General features: G+C 45.5%; 1 protein-coding gene across 1 annotated transcript in view; it reads right to left on the bottom strand.

Annotated features, from left to right (window-relative positions):
- The window catches only part of zfpm2b (zinc finger protein, FOG family member 2b), a 96,681-nt gene extending 74,424 nt beyond the window's left edge, over positions 1–22,257 (bottom strand). Inside the window, exon 1 of the mRNA XM_063185918.1 lies at positions 21,998–22,257. Within this exon, the coding sequence (XP_063041988.1) occupies positions 21,998–22,037 (40 nt within the window). The 5' untranslated portion in view covers positions 22,038–22,257. The remainder of the gene's footprint in view (positions 1–21,997) is intronic.
- Between the last annotated feature and the right edge of the window lie 565 nt (positions 22,258–22,822).

Raw genomic sequence — 22,822 nt, 5'->3', positions numbered from 1 at the left:
GGTGCATGAGCAACAGTTACAGTTTGAAATTCATTCTCTGTATTCTTGCTTATAAAGCTTATATCAATGATGACACCTTGTTTGATGGAGTTTATTAAGAAAAAACATAAAAGAGAAAAGAGAGCTAAAAAGATAAAAGGAAGAATAGGACGAGGTGAGAGAGAAGAGGGAAATGGGGGGAGAGATACAAGAGGGACGGTCACATTGGTCTGGGGGTAAGATAACAAAAATATCACAAAAGCAAAATGGGACGAAATGGCTGAAGTTATGTTAAGGAATGGGATGGTAGATAGAAAAATAAAACGAGGGGTTAGGTTTTGAGTAAAGTTATGGGTAGGGGTTAAGGTAAGTATGTAGAATGGGTATATTAAAAAAAATAAAAACGGAAGGGTTAGGTTAAGGGTTAGGGTTAGGGTAAGGGTCAAATCAAAGAGGGTCCAGCGATGAAAAAAATAGGGTGTTAAAAAACCAAGACTCATTAGGATGTCTGTTATGATTTCCCCTGACCTTGTAGGAGTAACTATTCCCCAAGGCCAAGTAAAAGTGTAAATAAAAGGTTGTTTATGTCCCGAATATTTTATGTTTTCATAAGGTAAATATGTTAGAGAGGAACGTCCTTGTAAGGCTCATATGTCTTTCTCTCTATTATTTTTTTTATTTTTATTTTTTTGGGAGCAAAAACCTTTTAACTTTAGGAGGAGTTTTGTCAACATCGGATGTTTGGTTACCCCTGAGAGCTGGACCCAAGGTAAAGGCTGCCATGTCGTGTAGTTCAAGACCAGGAAAGGTAAGTATGTAATGCCAGACCCTATACCCTAGTTCAGTATTGTAGGTTTTAAGAGTTACCCATAATTTTTTCTCCGACAGAAAACCAGTTGAAAAAGGAGGTAAAACAGTCACGGAAGAATTGGAATCGAAAATTCTTTCTTTATTTGGAATGAGGCTATCCCAGTTGAGGAGTTGTTTAGTGATTGGGTTAGGTTTTGGGTCAAGGTTAGGGTTAGGTTTTGGGTCAAGGTTAGGGTTAGGGTTAGGGTTAGGGTTAAGGTTAGGGTTAGGGTAAGGTTTAGGGTTAAGGTTAAGGTTAGGGTTAGGGTCGTATGACGTAAGCAGTAAGTACCAAAAGGGCGTCGAATTAGTGAGTCCCAAAGCAGATGGCAAGAGTAAGGTGAAGAGGAGCGAGAGCAGGAGCAACTCAACAAGATGGCTGATTGAAAATCAGAGCACTTTGAGATTGGGGAGGTCACGCTTGGAAATAAATGTGCAGGTTAGTCACATACACACACGCATGACACACACACACACACACACACACACACACACACACACACACACACACACACACACACACACACACACACACACGCACACACACACACACACACACACACACGTGCACACACACACACACACACACACACACACACACACACACACACACACACACACACACGCACACACACACACCACGCACAGACGCAAGCACTCCGACTCCGACCACGGCCGCATGTTCCTACACAGAGGGGAACAGATTTGTGCCTTGGCCCTGCCCGGCACAGTGACACATCTCTGGGAACGCATCTCGGTGACAGCTGCCGGTCCCCCCTCACACTACACTCACGCCCCCCCACACACACGCCAGTCACATTACTGGCTGCCAGCATCCAGCCACTAGCCACGTTCAGAGATTGGGTGGGGGTGGGGGAGGCAAACAGGTCGATTGTCCCGGGCCCAGGGGGAACATTGTGTGCTTCATTACATTGTATTTAGAGGGGGGCCCTTTCGGATGGCTTTGTCCTGGGCCCAGCAAATGCCACCAGCGACCCTGGCCATGGTAGCAGCAGGATTACCAATCATTCAACCACCATCACCCCCTTACCAACCACACCAACCAACCACCACCACCCATCACCCCCTTACCAACCAACCACCACCACCTCACCAACCAAACCAGCCAACCACCACCACCCTACACCAACCGCACCAGCCCTTAGCACCCAAACCAGCCAACCACCACCCCTCTCACCAATCAAACACGCCAACCACCACCACCCACCACCTTAGCAACCAAACCAGCCAACCACCACCCCCCTCACCACCCACAACCTCACCAACCACCACCACCCCCTTACCAACCAAACCAGCCAACCACCACCACCCCCTTACCAACCAAACCAGCCAACCACCACCCACCACCTCACCAACCAAACCAGCCAACCACCACCACCCTACACCAACCACCACCCCCTCACCAACCAAACCAGCCAACCACCCCCAGCCTCAACACCACCGCAGGGGCTATACACAGTCAGTAGCTCAGTGGCTTGGTTTCAGTGGATTTCAGCCACAACCTCTTACCAGCCAAACACCAACAGACAAGGGGCTATGCTGATCCCCCTCAGGGTCTGTCTGTGCCTGTGTCTGTGCCTATCTCTCCTCTTTTATTCTAAATATGTATTGATATACTGAACACTATGTAAGTTTCACCAATCAGTCACAACCCTCTATACCAGCCATCAAGACACTACGGGACCAAACAACACCGCCATAGGGGCTATGGTCATGCCTTTCAAATTTGAAAGGTGACATTGTGTAATAAATTGATAATAATGCACATGAAATATGTTCAAATCCCTGTATAGTAGTGCTAGGTGTATTCCTGAGGTTCTAAGCTTTCCAATGATATATAGCCTAATGTTCCAGGGTTTATTACACCACCTGGATTTTAAATAATTGCGGAATGAAGATCAAGTTGAAGTTCAAAGTCGCCATGGGGGCTATGGTCATGGCCCTCATACAAGGATCTGTCTTTCTTCTGTATAGTCCTGAAAACCTCTCTGCTTTTATTTTGAATATTTATTTATTGACATACCCATCCGCCACAACCACCCTTACCAACCAGGGGTCCGTTTCTCGAAGGCGTCTTTGCTATCGTCGTTAGCAAAGTCCCTCGTACGAGCGACTCAACTGCATCTTGACAGCGACGCTCACCACTAAATCCAAGGGAATGGTGCTACGTCTTAAGACGGTCTTAAGACGGTTAGCAACGACAATAATCGAGAAACGGACCCCAGTCAAACACCAGTAGACAAGACAAGACACAACACCACCCAACACCACCAGCTGGGTCTGTATGTTGCTGCAAATGTTACCACATTTCAGTGTTTTTTTTCTTTCTGTTTTTTTTTCTTCTTCCTTGGGGTAGGCAGAGGAGGTGATGCGCTTCACTTCACACCAACTGCTGAGCATGTCATGGGTCATCATGTGCTTCAGTCTGTTCCTACAAACTTCCCCTCTAGTTCTCTGCTAGAAGGATCAGGAAGCGCGCTCAACACCTTGTCTTCTTATACTTTACACTGGGTGCTTAACTTTGTCAATGAATGAACTCAAATCTCAAAAGAAAGTGAATAAAGAAGCACTCATCAGATTTCTTTTTTCATTTTTAATCGCCAGAAATCTGATGAGTGCTTCTTTATTCACTTTCTTTTGAGATTTCAGTCTGTTCCTACAAACTTCCCCTCTGTTTCTCTGCTTTCTTTCTTTCTTTTGGATGGGGTTGGTGGGGTGGGGTGGGGGTGTCTTCTTACTTCATGCCAACTGGTGATCATGTCATAGGTCATATGATTGAATGGACAGGGTGGGGGAGGGGGAGGAGGGTGTTGAATTTCTGTCTACACAGTATATCACCAGTGTTGCCAGATTGGGCTGTTTCCCGCCCAATTGGACTGCTTAGGATGGCCTTGCACGGGTAAAAATGGCATTTAGCAGAAAAACCCGCCCAATTTTTGCCATAGAAATCAATAGAATTGGGCGGGATTTTGTGCTTCTAGGCGGGTTTTGGGCATTTTTTGGGCTGGAAATCATCTGACTCATCTGGCAACCCTGTATATCACCCTCCTCTGTCATTGTCCTCCCTCCCTCCCATGCCAACACCGCGGGTTCAATTCCCAAGGTGCACGTTGGCAAAGGGGTGAAATGTATGCAAATGTATGCACCGTCAAGTCGCAATGCATAAAAGCCATCAGGTCTACGTGCATTCATTAGGATTACAGCATCAGTTTGACTACGTGTTGTGTGTTTTTTATGAACTCCCGTTAGTAAGTCAATCACGAGTCTCGTCGTGTTACCTTATTATTTACACATCCGCACATTATATATGCATATATACAGTATATAGACTCTGTCTTTGTTTTGTTAAGTAGTTTTGATCATAGAGTGAACTCTAATGTTGGTTTTCTGTCTAAAGGCCAATCATTTGTTATGATACCCTGTGAAATAGTCAAATCGACGGTTTGTCTCCATTTTGTCTTGTTTATAAACACAATGCTCTTCCGCTATGTTTCAATGCTCTTGTTCGTCGCTGTTTGAAACTGTATTCTCGCTTAATGATCGTAACAAACACTTCTGCTGATACTGTCTCCAGTTCTACAACCCCCACTCACCCCCACCCCCACTCCTTCACTAACAGCTGTGAAAAGCCTAATGATCAATTACAATGAAGAGATCTGCTTGATTTTCCACCCATTTTAATTAACGCGCCACATACAACTGAGGTTCATTACCCTCCACAAAGTTGCTCACGGGCACATTTCTTTAAATAACAGATGACGGGACCTTGCACTGCACTGATCGACTAGCTTCCTTGTTTTCTTCCTTGTTTTCCATATTGTGATTATCCTTCTCTCTCTCTCTCTCTCTCTCTCTCTCTCTCTCGCTCTCTCTCTCTGTGTGTGTGTGTGTGTGTGTGTGGTTTGTGTTGCTCTGCCAGAAACAATCACTCGGCTTAGTAATATCCATATGTTAGCACTCGCTTGAACGTAGAAAGGATCTATGAGACATAGATGGCCTACATATGTTAATAATATGCATGCAGAATACAATATATATGGGCCACATTTACACATAAACTGTTGACGTCAGACTCAGGGAAAAGTGTACTTGGTTATAATCAGACAGGAGCTACAGCGCCACATATTCAACAGTTATAATTACACTGTATATTTACACATGCAGTGTTGGTGGACTACATATGTAGAGCTCTTTTCCAAAACACTATAAAAGCCATTTAAATAAAATGTTTATGAATATTTCTTTAATCTGATTTTTGTTTTTACAGCTTATTTTATCCGATATTCCCATAACAAATTCAAACCTCAAAACACTGATTTCCACACTGTTATTTCAACAGAAAGTCGGTAAAAACAGTGAAATAAACAGAGATAAAAACAATGAAATGTCTTTAAAGCATTTTGAAAAAAAGGTCTTCATATAGTACAATAGTTACTAGTATAAACGCACATACTGCATAGTAGTTATACTATTGCTTTGAGCTGAACGGGAGTATTTTACAGAATGGTGCATTCACTCAGGACATCTTACAGCAGTCTTTCTCAAAGTGGGGCGCAAGCCCCCCTGGGGGGGGGGGGGGGCGGGGGGGGCGGAGGCATTGCAGGGGGGGGCGTGTGACATCTGATTTCGGTTTCCCCCCCCCAAGGCAATGATTTCCTGTCTCTCCAATAAGCAATACATTGTAAGCCTTCACCATCATTGCCGTGAATTTAAATAGCATAGGAACACACCTCCCTCTTTGTTTTATCTCACCAGTCACCTATCCTTTGGTTCTGCGCAGCGATCGTAAAATCAGTCTGCGCGAGTACTGCTGTTGCTTAGGGGGGGCTCGGAAGCATCCAGACCCTCCGAAGGGGGGAATGATGGGAAAAGTTTGAGAACCACTGTCTTACAGCATCACATGACACTCGAGGCTGTCTAAATGAATTTGCCGGGTGTCTTAAACAACATCATTATCGAGTCTGCAACATCCGGAGAGATGACAACAATCTCCTTCGCACCTGTCTTCAGGTGAAAAGAACTGATTGTTTTTTCTTCTTCTGAGAAATGGTGAGGTAATTATCTCAATGAGGTTGGGGAATAGAGTAGATTTGAGAGGAAAATGAAATGTAATCCACGGTTATCTCTCTCTCTCTCTCTCTCTCTCTCTCTCTCTCTCTCTCTCTCTCTCTCTCTCTCTCTCTCTCTCTCTCCCTCTCTCACCAAAGTTTGTCAATGTTTTTGTCAGGATATGTGTGCTGTAGCTCAACATGAATTTGACTGAGACTGTGTACGCATGCATGTGTGCGTGCGTGCGTGCGTGCGCGTGTGTGAGTGTGTGTGTGCCTGTCATGACTCCAGGCCATTTTGACAGAGAGCCACATGCTGTTGGAGCTGGAGACCCATTTTGCTGTCTGTGATAGAGAGAGGGACACACAGGACGTGCCAAACACAACCCCAGAGACAACTGGATATGTTTCTCTCTCTCTGTCTCTTTCTGTGTGTGTGTGTGTGTGTGTGTGTGTGTGTGTGTGTGTGTGTGTGTGTGTGTGTGTGTGTGTGTGTGTGTGTGTGTGTGTGTGTGTGTGTGTGTGTGTGTGAAAGAGAGAGAGAGAGAGAGAGAGAGAGAGAGAGAGAGAGAGAGAGATTGGAATGAGAGAGAGAGTGTGAAAGGCATACCTCCTCCCTCCACGACTCTGCCAGAGATCAAACAGGCAGCTGCGGCACCTTGGCCGCGCATGAGGGCATCCGATCCGAGAGGGCTGAGCTGTGCCATCTCCGCCATTGTATGCCCAATTGACTCAGTGGCGCGATGCCGCGCCTGGTGCCCAGCTGTGCCCAGCTCACCAGATATGACCACCGCCACAAAGCCACCGCCGCAAAGCCACCGCCGCAAAGCCACACAAGCCAAATGCCAGATCTGGAGACCAGAATCACCCGAGGGGGGGGGGTTCATTCTCTCTTTACCTCCCCACAAACCCCACCCCCACCCTCACCAGCACCCAAACACCAATACCCAAACACCGAACCAAGCGACATTGCCATCATCAGCGTCATACATACACCATTACCATCACACACAGACACAGACATAGACACACACACTCACCATTACAACCTACCAACACACACGCCAACAAACCTACTAACCCCCTCCCCCTCCCCCCGTGCATTGTCTTCACCCCCATCCCACCAAATCACCAGCTATTCAACAACACATTGCCACAACCACCATCACACACACACACACACACACGCACGGGTGCAGCAGGCAAGGACGCACGCATGCACAAGCGGGCACGCACACACGAAGGCACGCACGCATACTAACATACACATACACGCACACACACGCAAACACACACACACACACGCGCGCACGCGCGCGCAAACACACACATACACACACTCGCACACACACACATACACACACACATACACATACACACACACGCACACGCTAGCACGCACACACATACACACACACACAAACACGCACGTACACACACACACAAACGCACACGTACACACACACACAAACGCGCACACATACACACACACACACACACACACACACACACACACACACACACACACACACACACACACACACACACACACACACACACACACACCTCCCCATATCTCTCTCTGTTCCCCCTCCTTCTGTTCCCATTCCCCCAGCCACTCATTATGTCCCTGTCGGTGTACGCCGATACCAGCTCTCCCCTCTCCCCAGAGAACCCCTTCTAACTTCCACCTCAGAGACAACTCCACTCTACAATCACTGTCGTCCCCACCCCCCTCTCTCTCTCTGAAGCACCCTGTCTGTTTTATGTGTGTATGTCTGTCCTAGTCTGTACTGTAGATGGATGAATATGTATTGTTGTTGTTGTTGTTGTTGTTTTTTTTGCATGGGCAATTTGTGTGTGTATTTGTGCTGAAGATGCATGCACTGATGCATCCATCTGCATATGTACTGCATATGTATGTGTTTACCTGAGTGTGCAATGGTGGGTAAGGGGGAGTGTTGAAAAGAAAGAAAAAAAAATGTGGCAGATTTGTGCAGTGTCTGCACTGGGACACTCGCACCAAACGTCCTCCCTCCAGCAATTATCTTTGTGATGTATTACAAATAGGATGGTAACAAATGCAAAACGAAAAATATATGTGTGTAATTTATTTGCAGAAGGCAGCATATCCTCAACGCTTTTTTTTTCAGCCTAATTGTAGAACTGCAAAAGTCACCACTATGCACTCTATAGACAACGTCTTGCAGACGACTTCTCCGTCCTCAGCTGGTCTCGCTACTTTGGGGAGAGAGATATGCACAATGTAACTGTTTTCTGTAAAACCAATGCACTTTCAGTGTTTCCACTGCACTTTCAATGTTTTCGTATGTGTCATTCCCTGTTTATTAGGGCTGTAACAATATTGTATCGAATCGAGAAATCGTGATACACAGAGTCACGATACTGTATCGTGATACAAGGAGGCAGTATCGTGATACGCCCTTTCAAAGTTTTTTTACCCATCAGTCCAAAAAAACAACCACATGATAGGAAGTGACAGTTCTTCCCAGTTTCACCCTTATTATATTTAAACTTTTACTAGCCTCTTGTAACCTATTCTACCAATAAACATAATTGTTTTTATTCATAATTTTATTTTATATTGTGAAATAGTGGGGTGTATCGAACCGTAGCTCATCAATCGTGATACGAACCGAATCGTGAGTTGACTGTTTATCTATTTATGCCCTCCCCCAGGTTTGTGTTTTCTAGTTGAATTGTTGAATGTGTGAGCTAACCAAAGTACATTCCTAGCAACTGTGTTTTTATACTGTTCGTATGGCTAAATAAACTTGAAACTTGAAGATGCCAATCACAGAATGCTGAATCAAGATTAGTGTGTTTGTTTGCATCGAAGCTATGTACAGAACTACCAGAGTTGAGAGAGAGAGAGAGATAGCGAGAGAGCGAGAGAGAGAGAGAGAGAGAAAGACAGAGAGACAGAGAGAGAGAGAAAGTCAAAAAGGGACAAAAAGAATGATGAAAAGAAAAAGACACAGAGAGAAAAGGACAGAAAAAGAGACGGGGAAAGAGAGTGAGCTAGGTATGAAAGAAAGAGAGAGATGCCCATATGCGCTCCTCTGAAACTCTGAAAGAGGTCAGAAAGAGGAAGTGGAAGAAGGGTGTTGAGAGAGCGAGAGAGAGAGAGAGAGAGAGAGAGAGAGAGAGAGAGAGAGAGAGAGAGAGAGAGAGAGAGAGAGAGAGAGAGAGAGAGAGAGAGAGAGAGCAAAAGGGACAGAGAAAGGAAGACATGAGAGAGGAACTGAGATTGACAGAGAGACAAAAACAAAAGACAGAAAGAGAGATGAAAGAAAGAAAGAAAGAAAGAAAGAAAGAAAGAAAGAAAGAAAGAAAGAAAGAAAGAAAGAAAGAAAGAAAGAAAGAAAGAAAAAGAAAGCGAGAGATGCCACATATTTCTCTTCATCAGCTTCTCTGTAACTCTGAAACAAGTCAGAAAGAGGAAGAGGAAGGCTGATGTAGAAAACACACAGAGAAAGAAAGATACAAACTGTATGAGAGACGAGCTGAGACAGAGATAGAGAGAGAGAGAGAGTACGAAAGACATAGAAAGAGATGAAAGAGAGAAAGAAAGAGAGCGATGCCACATATTCTGCAAAGACACGCAAAGACAGCAAAGGGGACAGAGAAAGGAGAGAAGATGATGAGCGAGAGATGTCACATATTCTTCATCATCAGCTGCTCTGTAACTCTGTGTACGAAAGACATGAGAGACAGATGAAAGAGAGAAAGAGAGCAAGAGAGAAAGAGAGAGAGAGATGCCACATATTCCCCATCATCGGTTCCTCTGTGCGTGATTTACCATAATCCCCGTGTGTGCACCCATGTGCTGCCCGTCTCCCCCTCGGCCTCCATTGTTTACCGCCCATCTTTAAGGAAGATTAGGGATAGTGATTACACACTGCCAAGACATGAATGGGGGTTCAAATCTCACGCCTTAATACTTGTCTTTTCACACACAGCGTCGCCTGTTTAACTACTAGCACTACTCGTGACGCATCGGGACAATACTTTTTTCCCCCTCCGCTTTTCTTTCTTTCTTGTTCTCTCCCACGCACACTCTTTCACTCTCTCACTCTCCATCTCTATCTCTCGCTCTTTTGCAATCAGTCAGTCTAATGGTCTCTTGGTCGCTCGCTCTCTCTCTCTCGCCCTCTCTCTCTCTCTCTCTCTCTCTCTCTCTCTCTATCTCAGTCAGTCTCATGATCTGTCTTTCGGTCTTTCAGACTTTTGGTCTCCCTCTCATTCGCTCTCTCTCTCTCAGTCTTTCCCGGTCGGTCTCTCTCTCTCTGTCGGTCTTAGTGTCCTGTCCTTCTAGCTTGCGCTCTCTCTCTCTCTCTCTCTCTCTCTCTCTCTCTCTCTCTCTCTCTCTTTCTCTCTCAGTCAGTCTCATGATCAGTCTTTTGGTCCCCCCCCCCTCTCTCTCTATGGCAGGGCTTTGCATCAGAATGTGTGGTGGCCGTATCACTGCTGTCCTGCTGACTGCGAGGTGGTGGCAGGGGAGAGAGGAGAGAGAGGAGAGAGGGGAGAGAGAGGAGAGAGAGGAGAGAGAGGAGGGAGAGGGGAGAGAGGGGAGAGAGGGGAGAGAGGGGAGAGGAGGTCATTTGACCCTGTGATGTCCTTGACTCTCAGGAGAGCAGCCAGACTTTGAAGGTGGCGATTATCTGCAGTACTGGTGTGTGTGTGTGCGTGTGTGCGCGCATGTGTGTATGTGTGTGTGCGTGTGTGTGTGTGTGTGTGTGTGTGTGTGTGTGTGTGTGCGTGTGTGTACTGTTGATTGCTGTCTGATTGGCGCGTCAGCTCAAACTGCAGCACATCAATCAGTCGATGCACCTGATCAAGATCTCTCTCCTTCTCTCTCTCTCTTACTTTCTCGCTCTCGATCTATCACTTTTTCTGTCTATGTACCTGTTTCTTTCTTTCTGTTTGTCTGTCTTTCTTTCTTTCTTTCTTTCTTTGTTTCTTTCTCACTCTAAGCTCTGATTTCTCATCGCTCATCTTACCAGGTGCTACCACCCTTACTTTTAAAGAAAAGAAAGATTTGCTCTTTCCTTATTCGTGAAAACATCCTGCCATAAATCAAGTATTTTCCACTGACTGACAAAGAGACAAAGACTGCCTGTGTGTGTGTGTGTGTGGGGGGGGGGGGGTTCACAAGCACCTCCAACCCTACAAGAGTATATGACTAAAAAAACATGCCACCAAGACACCAATGTGCTCATACGTGAAAAACCATAGAGGTAAAAGAATCTACTACCACAACCAAAAGGCACAGAAAACATGTGTGTTTTTATTATACAACACACACCCACCCATCCCATATGAATTACGAAAACCAGAGCAGCAGAAGGCACAATGCAATGCAACTCCGTGTATGTGTATACTGTACACACAACCCCGACACAACCCCTTACCCCAAAAATATATGGATAAAGAAAAACATCACCAAGCCACTGACGGACTCATCTAAAAGAGACCCCAATAGAGACAACACAAAAAAACAAATCTCTGAGTATGGCAACGCATATAAAATACAACAAGCCCCCACTCCAACCCCCCCCAAAAAATATATGAATTAGAAAAACAACATGCCACCAAAGCCACCGATGGGCTCATCGTCTGAATCCACTACTAAGGTAATTATGGGAGTCTGACAGCCAGTGGTGGTATCATCAGCTTTGCAGCTTTGCAGCCAACAGCGATTCTTATTAAAGTCTGTAAGTAGTGGTTGAGTTTGGGCACTTGATGTTTGCAAGAAAACTTAGGTTATCTCACTTCAACAACACCATCCCCCCCTCTCTCCTCCTCTACTCTCCTCTCACCCCTTTCCCCGATCCGCACACCACCCCTAAGACTTCTGCCTCAAACACACACACACACACACACACACACACACACACACACACACACACACACACACACACACACACACACACACACACACACACACACACACACACACACACACACACACACACACACACACACTCACACTCCCCACCCCACCCTAAGACTTCTGCCATTAGTGATTTTCCAGTGTACACTCCGGTCCATGCGTGTGTCGACTAGGGGAGAAGTCCGGTGTACAAATTAAAGTGAAAAGCCTTCTACTTTAATCCAGCACCGCTCTCTGCCTCCTGTCACCCCCCACCCCCACTCACATTACCCCGACACATGTGCAGGGTGCAGATGTGCGACACGCTACACACACACACACACACACACACACACACACACACACACACACACACACACACACACACACACACACACAGTACACATTTCAGACAGATGAATGTTTATATTCCCTCTCTTCTCTTTTTTTCCGTCTCGGTTCGTAAGCTATCAATGCTATGCTAAGCAGCATTAGCTATTCAGCTGTTTGTTTCAAACGAGTCTGCAGTGCAGCACCAGAGACCGGCATCAGTGTCAGAGGCTAGACAGCCACACTTCCACCATTCGCCTCCTGACCTCTTAATCGCACAGGCACAGACAAGTTCACAAAGGCAGCAGAAATGAGGGGGAAACTATATTTGACAGATCTCTCAGCACTTTAAGGTTAAGGTCAACGTCCAGCTTAGTTGTAGCAGATTTCAGCTTGGCTTACCCTCAAGGTTTATTCTTTTTTTTTAACAAAAAAATGAAATAAATAAATGTTGAAATCTAATTTTACAACGCACATGCGGACTGAAGTCAAGGCCACATTATCGCGGCCAGCGTGGAACGGCTGACACAGTCACACGCAATTAAAGACGGAGGCTACGTTCGCTGGCACTTTGTCTTGCCTCGAATTGGCCAGGCAGCTAGCAAAATAAAAAAATCTATCTGGCATACATCAGAACCAATTCGAGGGTTGAGGTGAGGTGGGGTTAGGTTGGGTTGGAGTTAGAGAGAGAAAAGAAAAAAAAGAGAGAGAAAAAAAATCCCTTGTGCCCCTTCAGGGCATTTGGTCAATGGTGTCTGGATAAGAATATGTGCACAGCAGGGCACGCTTCAAACGCATTGGCAGCGAAGAGAGTTGTGCATAGTGCGGGGGGGGGGGGGGGTGGTGGCTGGGAGAGAGGACTAGCAGGCAAACACTTGATGAATATTTCAAAGTCAGCCAGGCAAGGCTAGGCAAGGCAAGGCAAGGCTGGGGAAACTGTACAGTACGTACGTAACTGTGGCTCTTTCTTCCAAGTCGGCAGCAGCCAGCAGAGCGGACGAGATGGGAGAGAAGAAGAGAGTGAGAGAATTTGATCAACCTCTGCCAGGCGCTTTCAGGCATTTATCTCTCGACAGGGAGAGAGGGGGAAAAACTCCGTAATCCCCTCAACACTGACGGAGCCCCAGACCGTACATTTAAGATACATAATCTCTTTAGGTAGTAGTGTGGTGATGGGGGCAGGGAGGGAGGGAGCGAGAAGGAACGATGGAAGTGTGTGTGTGTGTGTATATGTGTGTGTGAAGGGGGGTGGGGGGGATGACCAAATCAATTCCCTGTCCATGGACCCTTTCATGAGATGAGTTAATTCAAAGTTCTCTCTCTCTCTCTCTCTCTCTCTCTCTCTCTCTCTCTCTCTCTCTCTCTCTCTCTCTCATGCGCGCCAGAATAAGAAAAAATCCCAAAAAAAAGCACACACAAAAAAATCCCACCAGAAGTTACCCGATTATTCAAATTCAAATTTCAGTGGGAGAAGAGACGGGAGAAGGAAGAAAGAGAGAATGAGAGAAAGACGAGAAAAAATACATGGCACTCAGGCCCTGGACAAGGTTGGGATAATAATAGACATCAGAGAAGATGGTTTTAACACAGATTCCTTGCCTCCCACGAGCCCTGAATTACAACACTCTCTCAGCCAACAGTACTGCGGTCTGGGCTTGCGCCATAACTAAAAAAAAGAGCAGCAGCATTACTTCATAGTAACTAATATGTTTAATTCACCCTAATGTATTGGCTGTTGTGAGTTAATACTTCGATCCACATTTGTTAACTGTTATTTGCTGTAATATTTGTGTTATTCCACAGTAGTAAATAATTTACAAGCATGATCAGAGATCAGATAGAGGTCAGATAGCAGAGAGGGCAAACGATACACGGTCGAACAGCTAAGGTAACTCGTAGAGAGCAAGAGATTAACTGATTAAGTGATGAGAAACAATGTACAAATGAAAACGAACAAATAATGTGTTCACTGAGAGTAAACAAAAGCGAGATTAAGTGCTTCATGGCTACAAGAACCTGTTAGCTACACATCTAGTACATTGACCTCACAGCTCCTTCAGAACAAGAAATATCGATAAATGAAAACGCAGATAAATCTAGAGAAAAGGACCAGCAGCTTTAGCATTGAGCAACAACCGCCAACACATTTTTTCCTCTTGTTTTGCATCACAATGCAATCAGATGTCCTGTTCTCAGATAATAACAAACACTAAAGCTAATTTATTGAAATGTGATTGGCTGTTCAAAAGAGGGATGAGATCGGCAGGCCGTGATAAGGAACAGATTGATCTCCATCGGAGTTAGTTGGGAGCCCTTTGGGGTGCTGCTCGATAAAGATTGAGTCACACAACCAGAGGGTTTTTTTTGTCGTTGTTGTTGTTGTTGTTGCCGTTGTTGTAACCTGAGGCTCGCTGGACATCAGTGATAGCGCATCAAGCAACAACTGCAACCGCAGTGATTAAAGTCAGTCAAATACACACGTGGCTTATCTCGCCAACCCCAACATTGATTCTATCAAGCAAACAAGACTGACGGACCGCTTCTTAAGGGGGACTGCACTGATTATTTGATGTTCACATGTTCACAGAGACATGTGCAACCCTAAAGTCAGACTTTCTGCAGACTTTCAGACTTCTTACTTTTTTTACTGTAACATTACAAATGTGTTATTAATCAAATGTGATATGCTGTGACAATGAGATCATATGCTTGTATGTGTGTGCATTACAGGATGTATTTATAGTGCACTGTTGTGTATTCTACAGTCTATTTGCAGTGAATTTAGGATTTACTGTCTGTGATTTCAAGCATTTCTTCATTACAGATTTCCTTTTGGTTATATCCTTCACACTCACTCAGAGAGAGAGCGAGCGAGCGAGAGAAAGAGAAAGAGAAAGAGAGAGAGCAACAAAACGACAAGTGAATCAAAGAGCCCAGATACCATTAGAAGACAAAACACAGCCTTTTGGTACTGGCATATATTTTTTCACACTGTGATTAGACACGGGGTGTCTTAAGTCGATTTTTTCCCCCACCTCTCTCTCTCTCAATGCTCTGACAAAAGATTACAAAAAAGGCAAGAGTGAGGAGAGAGTGACAGAGTACCTACGCAAGCAAGAGAGAGAGAGAGAGAGAGAGATTGAGAGAGAGAGAGAGAGAGAGAGAGAAAAGGAAAGAGGGAGAGACAGAGATCAAGAGAGGGGGAGAGATATCAAAATCAACACCTTTCATTAATCTGGCAACAGTAATCATCACCCTCCTCCCAGCACTTAGACACACACACACACACACACACACACACACACACACACACACACACACACACACACACACACACACACCCTCCTCGTGATAAACAAAAGAAGAGGTAATCAGCGCTCCGCACCTCGACCTGTCAAATGGGGGATGATGCCGGCTGCCACAGTGACAAAGTGAATAAAAACACACACACACATACACACAGACAATCGAATGTGTGTGCGTGCAAATCTACACACACACACACACACACACACACACACACACACACACACACACACACACACACACACACACACACACACACACACACACACACACACACACACACAGACAATCGAATGTGTGTGCGTGCAAATCCACACACACACACACACACACACACACACACACACACACACACACACACACACACACACACACACACACACACACACACACACACACACACACACAGCGAGAGAAACCGTGAGCTCTCCTTAAGCCCCCTTCTCTTCTCTTCTCCTCTCCTCTCCTCTCTTCTCTCCTTCTTTTACGCTCTGCCTTGTGTGCGGCGACAGATAGCCATCAGGAGGATTCCCCACAATAGGGACCTGACACCATCGCGCCTTTGAAGCACCTTGAATACCTCACGATGTGAACGAGTGAGAGAGAGAGAGAGTGAGAGAGAGAGAGAGAGAGAGAGAGAGAGAGAGAGAGAGCTAGAGAGAGAGAGGAGGTGGAGGAGAGGGAGCTCTTTAGTCTGTGTATATGAGTATGGAATCAAGGGGAGAAGGGCAGAGATGGATAAAGATAGGAGAGAAAGATAGACTTGTCATGAATCATATATATGTGAGAAAACCAAAAGCGAGAGAGATAGGAAGGAAGAGAGGTAGAAGGGAACAATATTGTCTTTCGTCTGTACATTAATGTATGTATGGAGCCAATGTGTCTCCATATAGGCAGATTGTATGTGGTGTTGTGTATGCTGGTCTCCTCTGTGTGTGTGCGTGTGTGTTAGCATGTCATCATTCTCTCAGTATGTCTGCATCTAGATTTTCTGGATTTTCGTGTCTTCTCTCTCTCTCTCTATGGGTATATGCTGAGTATGTTTGCCACCTCTCTGTCTCTGTATCAATAGGTTGTAATGTGTCCTCTCTCTCTCTCTCTCTCTCTCTCTCTCTCTCTCTCTCTCTCTCTCTCTCTCTCTCTCTCTCTCTCTCTCTCTCTCTCTCTCTCTCTCTCTCTCTCTGCTTCTCTGTGGCACAGGCGTCTGTACATCTGCATATAGGTGTATTCTACGCTGTTTCCTGTTGTGTGTTTTGTGTCCTCTCTGTCTCTCTGTATTTTCTAGATTGTAGCATGTCTGCTCTCTCTGTATCTCTGCATATAGATACAGAATATTGTATGTTGTTGTGAATCTCTGTGTATATTCTATGTTGTGTTTCCTATTGTATGTTTCCTCTTCTCTCTCTCCATACAGTAGGTAGATTCTATGTTGTTTCCTGTGGTATGTTTGTCTCCTTTCTCTGTGGCACAGGCTCCTCTCTGACCGTCTTCTCTCTGTGTATGTCTGGATGTGGTACATAGGTATATTCTATGTTGTGTTTCCTATGGTATGTTTCCCTCCTCTCTCTACATATATGTGTATTCTGTGTTGTTTCCTGTGGTATGTTTGTCTCCTCTCTGTTTCTCTGTGGCACAGGCTCCTTCTCTCGGAGGCCCGATGAGCGTCGGCTCGCTCATATATCTAATTAGCACCGAACAGATGCTGCGGAGAGAGTTGGCACACAGTAACCCCTCTTCATATTGCATTGATCTGTGAAGATAGCAGGCAATCTGAGCGAGAGGAGCCGCACTGTGACAGTTGGCAGATGAAGTTAATCAAAACGGATTGCGGGAGAGGGAGAGAGAGAGAGAGAGAGCTAGAGCGAAAGAGGGAAAGAAAGAGAAAAACAGAATAAAAGAGATGCACAAACACAAAATCTGACATCCTTGATAGGGTATAATAACAAAAAAAATTATCATATCCTGACGGCTTCGCATTAGCCTCAGGAACGACAACTAGCGTGACAGCCTCCAAATAAATTAGCGGGATGTTTTTCTTCCCCCCCCCCATCGCACACAAACAAAAAAGGCAAATCGCCAATTCAAGACAAGTGACACCACACACCAACAACCAGGGGTTTCGGTGAAGTGCCAGTCATTTTATTCTCCTCCTTCCTTCCCCCAACCATCAACAACATCCTTTGAAAAAAAACCTATATGTTTGCTTTTCTGTCTGGAGCTGGTGGTAAGCAAGGCTATCAATCGAGCATCGCATAGTGACAGCTCGGTGGCACGCGGTTGAACTTGCGGAGTTGAACCGCCCGTAATGAGCTTAGCTGCGATGGTCCCCTGAGATGCTGGGGCTGGTGGCTTTGATGTGGGAGAGGAGCAGGTGCCATCCCTACACTACATCCTCCTTATCATCCTCATCATCCTCATCATCATCGTCATCATCATCATCATCATCATCATCATCATCATCCTCATCATCCTCATCATCGTCGTCGTCCACCTCCTCCTCCTCTTCTTCATCCTCTGCATGACAGAGCATCCTGACCAACTGTATGTGAACTGCTCTGTTGCTGACCTCAAGGCTCTACAGCAAAAAACAAAGCAATGGTAATTCAACACTTGGAGACTGTTCTGGGGCCAAATACACTCAAATCAACTCTCTGAGTGTTGAAATGAACACTGCAATATAGGCTACACTCTGCAGTGGGTGGTGAAAAACTGCCCAAGGCATCTCAGACACTCCCACTTCCTGGTTTCTTTGATGTGATGAAGGGGCAGATGTCATCTCTACATCATCATCATCTTCATCATCATCATAATCTTCCTCTTCTTCTTCTTCGTCATCATCATCTTCTTCACCTTCATAATTATCACCACCTTCTTTTTCGTCTTCATCGTTGTTGCGTTCTTCTCATCTACCTCTTCTTCTTCATTGTCATCTTCTTCTTCATCGTCCTCTTCTTCTTCCGCCATATGGAAGGACAGCTGTTGCTATTATGCGTTGCAATGCTCTTCCAAAGGAGCAGTCAGAGCAGCATGGTTTTATCCATCGCAACCAAACACACATCACATGTCACGCAGTCAATTCAAACCAAAAGTAAACAACATCATCACCATTGTTGGAAGGACCAAATAAAAGCTTCCATGCTTGTTCTAATCTTCCAAATATCGTATGCTATGACCTTTCTCTCATCACACCCCAAAAACACAACGCATGTCACACAACCAATCAAACCCGACATTATCGCCACCATCTTTGCAAGGACAGAAGCTTCCATGCTTGCTACACTCTTCTTCCAGATCAGTGGTTATGGCTGCATCACAACACTCTATGTCTTTGCATAGGATAAGAGAGAAGAAAAAAAATCAATTTCCTTGTAGGACCTGTACATATGAAGAAACTGACAATCAACTTGACACGACTTGACCAATTACCCAGTGGTGGTGGTCGTGGCTTTCTGGACGCCTGGTCTGACCCTTTACCCGTCGCAACCAAAATGCCACAACCAATCAAGGCAAAAGTCGAGGTCTGACCAGGTCAGACGACAAAAGAGAAACTGTGACCTCAGAGTTCAAGAACCACAGCTCACACACACACACACACACACACACACTGCTCATTTCAACACCCACACACACACACACACACACACACACACACACACACACACACACACACACACACACACACACACACACACACACACACACACACACACACACACACACACGCGCACGCATGCACGCACACACCAGAAGCCAACAGCCAAGCCATGCAGGCCCCCTCCAGAACATCATTGGCTATTTTTTGACTCCCACCCCCCCTCTGCTCCGTCCAACCCCATCCCAACCCATCATAAATTTGGCCAACCCGCCATTGTTTGGCCACCAATCTGAGCAAATTTATTGGCACGGTGGCCAAGCGCCGGGAAGAGGGATAAGGCTGTGTATGTGTGTGTGTGTGTGTGTGTGTGCGTGGATGGGAGGGTGTGTTTAGTGTGTGTGTGTGTGTGTGGGGGGGGGGGGTGTCCCGATAAGGGGGCCGGGGAACAACAGCTGCTACCAGTTCGCGGAGGCGAGATGGGGCCGATACCATTGATATGTGCTCCCACACACACACACACACACACACACACACACACACACACACACACACACACACACACACACACACACACACACACACACACACACACACACACACACACACACACACACAAGCCACCTCCTCCACTGCTTATCAGGCTCCAGATCCAACTCTTATTACAATAAAAGCCTACATGGAACTTTGGTTGGGGGGAGACTGTGGGGCGTGAGTGTTTGGAGGGGTGGCAGCGAGAGAGAGAGAGAAGGAGAGAGAGTGAGAGAGAGATGGGGTGAATAGAGAAGGGGTGTGTGAGGATGGAGGTGGGGGGGGGGGGGGGGGTGTTGGTTGGGAGGTTTCTGCAGACAAGCAAAAAGATGACCCTAAAAATACTCCTCTTTCTTATCTGTTTTCTTCACGGCGGAGAGGCAGCGCGAAGGAGAAAAAAAAAAAACTGGACTAAGGAATCCGACGTGATGTTCCAATGGTACAACGCTATGGAGGAGAGAGGGGTGGGGGGGTGTAACGATGCAATGTGTTTAGATGAGGAGGAGGGGAAGAGGAGGGGAGGAGGAGGAGGAGGAGGATGGAGGTCTCCTTGAATGGGAAGCGGGGAATGAAATAAAATAAAATACATAATTTATCACCATATTATCGGACGATCCAGGCCAACTAATAAAGAGACTGCAGAGTGACTATTTTTTTGTCTTATCATCTGGCAAAGCTGAAGAAGCAGAGATGACGGGGGTGATGGGGGTGATGGGGGTGGGGGGTGGGGTGGTGATGGGGAAAAGGAGGGGGGGCAGAGTTGGGGTGGCAGGCAGAGTTACACTGGTGATGGTGGGAAGGGTGTATAGAAGAGAGAGAGAGAGAGAGAGAGAGAGAGAGAGAGAGAGAGAGAGAGAGAGAGAGAGAGAGAGAGAGAAAAGTGAATGAGAGAAACAGAAATATATAGTGAGATAGATAGAGAAGGATGGAGAGAGAAATAGACAGAGAGAAATAGAGATACAGAAATACGGAGTGTGTGTGTGTGTGTGTGTGTGTGTGTGTGTGTGTGTGTGTGTGTGTGTGTGTGTGTGTGTGTGTGTGTGTGTGTGTGTGTGTGTGTGAGAGAGAGAGAGAGAGAGAGAGAGAGAGAGAGAGAGAGAGAGAGAGAGAGAGAGAGAGAGAGAGAGAGAGAGAGAGAGAGAGAGAGAGAGAGAGAGAGAGAGATTATCAGGCGGCTGCAGCCTGCGTGCCAGGGCTGGAATTCTAATGGTAATAATCGGGGGTGTCTGATGGTGTATCTTCGCCCCGCTTATCTCCCCCATTATCGGGCCTTATCGCAACAGTCATCGGGCCAAATTAATGGAGCTCTTTCAGCCTCCGCCGCTTTATCTCCCGCGCAGAGGGCACCCCAGAGAATGGGAATAGGCAAAATATGAAAATACTCTGTGAATCGCACCAAGGTTCAGATAACAGGGCAATGTGTTCAAGGAGGAACAAAAAAAGACTGAGAGAGAGAGAGAGAGAGAGAGAGAGAGAGAGAGAGAGAGAGAGAGAGAGAGAGAGAGAGAGAGAGAGAGAGGGGAGAGTGAGGGGCAAGAAAGAAGGATCTCGTGCCCCTCACAACCTTTTTGTCCTTCGCATTAGCTGTCTGTATTACTGTGTGCAGGCAGGGGGTGTTACCACCGACCATATGTCATAAAAGGCTTCATGGTTTTGACCAAATATTTCAAATATTATAATACTTACATCACGGTTACTCACAAATTAGTTTCACTAACATCCTCCTCGCTGTTCAAAAACAGAAGTCTATAAACTTCTGAGAGGGGGAAATGGATGCAATAATGATTTTGCTCTCATGAGCTACACACATGCTGTCATTGCATACTGACAACAGCCATCTAGTTTGATCTGAATGTAAACAAATACTGTCAAACCATATGAGTCTGATGGAGGAGGACTAGCCAATCAATAATAATCGAGTAATGGCTGGCTATGTGTGGTTTTCTTCAAGTGTTTGCATGTAAGTGGTTTATGGTGTCAGTGAGTAGTTTGGATTTAGATTCTGTTGTAATAATGCAGCAATGTGTAAAACACAGCCATTGTAAAGAAATTAGTGGTAATACATGGGTTATAACAACAACAACAAAGTCGTTTTAATCCAACCCCAATTCAAAAATTACCATTACAATTTGTGCAAAACAACTGGTTGTTCTCCCTGGTCTCTTAAAACTGATTTTCACACACGCAAGAGTTTATGAAAGTGCTGGTATTTATCGATAAGCTACCGACCACCTACAAATTGCTCAACGTCCGTCAGCAGTGGCTGAACTTGAGAAACCACGTTTGAACTTCATCCTCACTTTGTCATCATCACTTGCTAAACCTTACCTGTGACATTAACATGTAACAAAGAGAGAGAGAGTGGTCTACTCATGCCTTTAACAAACATCAAACTAATCGATTTCCGATGCTTTTAGAGCGAAGAAAACAATTCGAAACACTCACGTTTGAACTGCCGCGGGTTGCTCTGCTTCCTTCGGGACATTCCTCCTGGTTTGAACGATTCAGTGGATCCCGCTATGACACTTTCTTGGGAATACCCGCTGATTCATCCAAACAGCGACGAAATGTATCGCCTTGTTCTAGAACTGGAAATTTGCAGAGAGCAGGTTGATCCTCCTTGATAATTTGGGGGGCGCTTGTCTCACGCTGTCCTCTCTCTGTTTGGAATCATTCGTCTTCCTCAGGGTTAAGCTTTACCGGACTGTGATCCGTGCGGACTGACTATGGAGATGCGAGCGTGCCACGCTTTTGTTGCAACACTAGGTTTGAGCCACTCGCTGCGCCGTAGCTGTAGGCGTTGAATTGACAGTCGCTCATCTCATCCACAGAGCATCTGTACTCCAAGCAGTTGGAGATGTGGCTTTCAAATACACAGTAACCTATATTTGAGAGCAACACTTTATGCATGTTTCTTTAAAAAAAAAAAAAAAAAATAATGCAAGTAGGCCTATGTTTCAGACCACTAGGCGCAATTTGTTTGTTTATAGGCCATTTTCAATTCAACTGAATTGGTTGATTTCTAAACAATAATTAAAAAAAAATAATGTCTGAAACAGGCCTAATCTACAGGTTTGCAGTTTTGCTTATACATGGCGCGCAACAAAGGCAGGCTCGAGTTCACGAGGTCAAAAAGTCCATGTTAGGCTACTGTAGATTTCAGCATTTTACAGAAGTCAAAATGCTTTACACCTTTCCATTTTTAGGTATAATCTTTCTTGCAATTTTCTTTGTGAAAAGCTAAGGTGTTTTCATTTCCTTTTTCATATT

Source organism: Engraulis encrasicolus, chromosome 20 (assembly GCF_034702125.1).
Source record: "Engraulis encrasicolus isolate BLACKSEA-1 chromosome 20, IST_EnEncr_1.0, whole genome shotgun sequence".
Lineage (NCBI taxonomy): Eukaryota > Metazoa > Chordata > Actinopteri > Clupeiformes > Engraulidae > Engraulis > Engraulis encrasicolus.
Note: the sequence above shows the minus strand (reverse complement) of the source record. Positions and strands in the feature narration are given on the sequence as shown.